Source organism: Mesoplodon mirus (genome assembly GCF_964341445.2).
Source record: "Mesoplodon mirus genome assembly, chromosome: 3".
Taxonomy (NCBI): domain Eukaryota; kingdom Metazoa; phylum Chordata; class Mammalia; order Artiodactyla; family Ziphiidae; genus Mesoplodon; species Mesoplodon mirus.
In genome coordinates, this window is record NC_138978.1 from 189,387,831 (window position 1) to 189,391,120 (window position 3,290).

The 3,290-nt window shown below is 38.9% G+C and overlaps 1 protein-coding gene across 1 annotated transcript in view; it reads left to right on the forward strand.

Annotated features, from left to right (window-relative positions):
• Nucleotides 1-2,095: 2,095 nt before the first annotated feature.
• LOC309799320 (ubiquitin-associated protein 2-like) overlaps nucleotides 2,096-3,290 on the forward strand; it is a 2,405-nt gene continuing 1,210 nt past the window's right edge. The window contains 3 exon segments of the mRNA XM_082612270.1: nucleotides 2,096-2,310; nucleotides 2,313-2,512; nucleotides 2,516-3,288. Coding sequence (XP_082468396.1) covers nucleotides 2,148-2,310; nucleotides 2,313-2,512; nucleotides 2,516-3,288 — 1,136 coding nt within the window. The 5' untranslated portion in view covers nucleotides 2,096-2,147.

Consider the following 3,290-nt stretch of genomic DNA (forward strand, 5'->3'; position numbering starts at 1 on the left):
GTAAAAATTAAAATTCTTTGTAGATCTCATAAACTAAAAGAATTAAAGGAAAAATATGAAATGTCCATTGCTTATTGAAATACACTTCATAAACCTACATTTTTATCATAAAAATAGATTTATTTAAAGGTATATAGTTTATTAAAGGCATTTTTTTTTAAAAATGATGACTTATACAGGTAATCTATAAGGCTTATATTAATTTTGCCCAAAACAAATATCTCCTGTGATTAATATTTTGAAAACATATAATCTAAATAACAGATAAATATAATTGTTTCCTTTTCTTTTCCTTTTTTTTTTTTTTTTAACATGCATAGGAAGTGTGCTTCCTAGGTCTATCAATTAATGACTTCTATTTGATCAGGAAAATTTTTAATCATTATCTCCAAATCTTGCCTTCTCTCCATTCTTTTTATTTTATTTTATTTTGGAACTCAAATTACACATATTTTAGAGTTTCTCACTATAGCTTATATATCTTATCAGAGAAATATTGCACTGGAAGGAGTTAAAACATGCAGGGTGTACTCTACTCAAGACTATTGCAACAGGGGTCAGAACTATTGCAAAAGAGGAGAAAGGTTAAACAACTCCACTGAAACAAAGGGCACAAGGATTGTTAAACACTGGGGTGAGCTAATGGAAAACACTGAGGGGAGGGTGGTCATTGTGATTAGGCCATCAGTGTTTTCTAATCCATGCCTATTGACATAAGGTCCTTATCTCCTACAGAGAGTGGGAGACAGGGGCCCTATCTTCCTTGATGATTACATCTCAAAGGGATGGCTTCCAGGTCCTTGAGAAAGACATTCCTGGTTTGTGAAACTTACAAGAAGCTGGGAGAAGATTTATACCAGAAGGACGAGAAAAAAATTGTAACTACAAGTTTTCTAAAGTAAATGCTTTAAGACGAGGGAGGTCAAAACAATTATATGCCAACAAACTGAACAAGCTAGAAGAAATGGACAACTTTCTAGATACAGCCCATCAAAACTGAATCAAGAAGAAACAGACCATTTGAACAGACTGATCACTAGAAGTGAAATGGAATCTGTAATTTTAAAAAAACAAAAACAAAAAAAAACTCCCTGCAAACAAAAGTCCAGGACCAGATGGCTTCACTGGGGAATTCTATCAAACATACAAAGAAGAACTTACACCAATCCTTCTCAAACTCTTCCAAAAGACTGAAGAGGAGGGAACACTCCCAAAGTCATTCTATGAAGTTACCATCACCCTGTTACCAAAACCAAACAAAGACACTAACAAAAAAGAAAATTACAGGCCAATATCTTTGATAAACATAGACACAAAAATTCTCAACAAAATATTAGCAAACCAAATGCAACAACACATAAAAAAGATCATACACCAGGACCAAGTTAGATTCATCCCAGAGTCACAATGGTTCAACATTCACAAATCAATCAATGTAATACACCACATAGACAAAAGAAAAGACAAAAACCACATGATCATCTCAAGAGATGCAGAAAAACCATTTGATAAAAGTCAACATCCATTCATGATAAAAACTCTTACCAAAGTGTACAGAGGGAACATATCTCAACATAATAAAAGCTATTTATGACAAACCTACAGCCAATATAATATTCAATGGTGAAAAGCTGAAAGCTTTCCCACTAAAATCTGGAACACGGCAAGGATGCCCACTCTCATCACTTCTATTCATCATAGTACTGGGAGTCCTAGCCATAGCAATCAGACAAGAAAAAGAAATAAAAGGCATCCAAATTAAAAGGGAAGAGGTAAAATTGTCATTTTATGCAGATGACATGATACTATATATAGAAAACCCTAAAGACTGCACACAAAACTACTAGAAGTGATAAATAAATTCATCAAGGTAGCAGAATACAAGGTTAACATATAGAAATCAGTTGCATTTTTTTACACTAACAATAAAATATCAGAAAGGGAAAGTAAAAGAACAATCCCTTTTAAAATCACATCAAAAAATAAAATAATTAGGAAAGAACCTGACCATGGAGGTGAAAGACATATATGCTGAAAACTATAAAACATTAATAACAGAAATTAAAGATGATTTAAAGAATTGGAGGTCAGTGTGGAGGAGACTGAGTATTCTACCTTGTAAATATTGTTATTTGTATATACTGTAAATGATGATGTCAGTGGGCACTAACCGAGCCCAGGGAAGCTGGGAACCACCCCAAAACCAAAATCAGACACAGCACAAGCAGCGGCCCCAGGCCACTGCGGAACAAATTCGACTTGCACAGATGATTTTGGACCGTAATGATGCTGACTTTGAGGAAAAGGTGAAACGATTGATATGACAGGCAAGAACCAGGATGAATGTGTCATTGCTTTGCATGACTACAATGGAGATGTCAACAGAGCCATCAATGTACTGCTGGAAGGAAACCCAGATACGCAATCCTGGGAGATGGTTGAGAAGAAGAAAGGAGTCTCAGGACAGAAGGATGGTGGCCAAATGGAATCCAATGAGGAAGGCAAAGAAAATTGAGACCAGGACAGAGACTATAGTCGGCAACGTGGTGGGCCACCAAGACAGGGGAGAGATGCCAGCCACGGACGAGAGTTTCGAGGTCAGGAAAATGGATTAGATAGCACCAAGAGTGGAGGGCCTTCTGGAAGAGGCACAGAAAGAGGCAGAAGAGGTCGTGGCCGAGGCAGAGGTGGCTCTGGTAGGCGGGGAGGAAGGTTTTCTGCTCAAGGAATGGGAACCTTTAACCCAGCTGATTATGCAGGGCCGGCCAATAATAGTGGCAATACATGGAACAACACTGGCCACTTTGAACCAGATGATGGGACGAGTGCATGGAGGACTGCAACAGAGGAGTGGGGAACTGAAGATTGGAATGAAGATCTTTCTGAGACCAAGATCTTCACTGCCTCTAACGTGTCGTCAGTGCCTCTGCCTGCAGAGAATGTGACAATCACTGCTGGTCAGAGAACTGACCTTGCTGTTCTGTTGGGGAAGACACCATCTTCAATGGTGACTGATTCATCTAATCTGGATCCATCTCAGGCTCCTTCTCTTACCCAGCCTCTGGTGTTCAGTAACTCGAAGCAGAGTGCCATATCACAGCCTGCTTCAGGGAACACGTTTTCTCATCACAGTATGGTGAGCATGTTAGGGAAAGGATTTGGTGATGTCGGTGAAGCTAAAGGCAGCAGCACCACAGGCTCCCGGTTCTTGGAGCAATTCAAGACTGCTCAGGCCCTGGCTCAGTTGGCAGCTCAGCATTCTCAACCTGGAACCACCACCACCTCCTCTT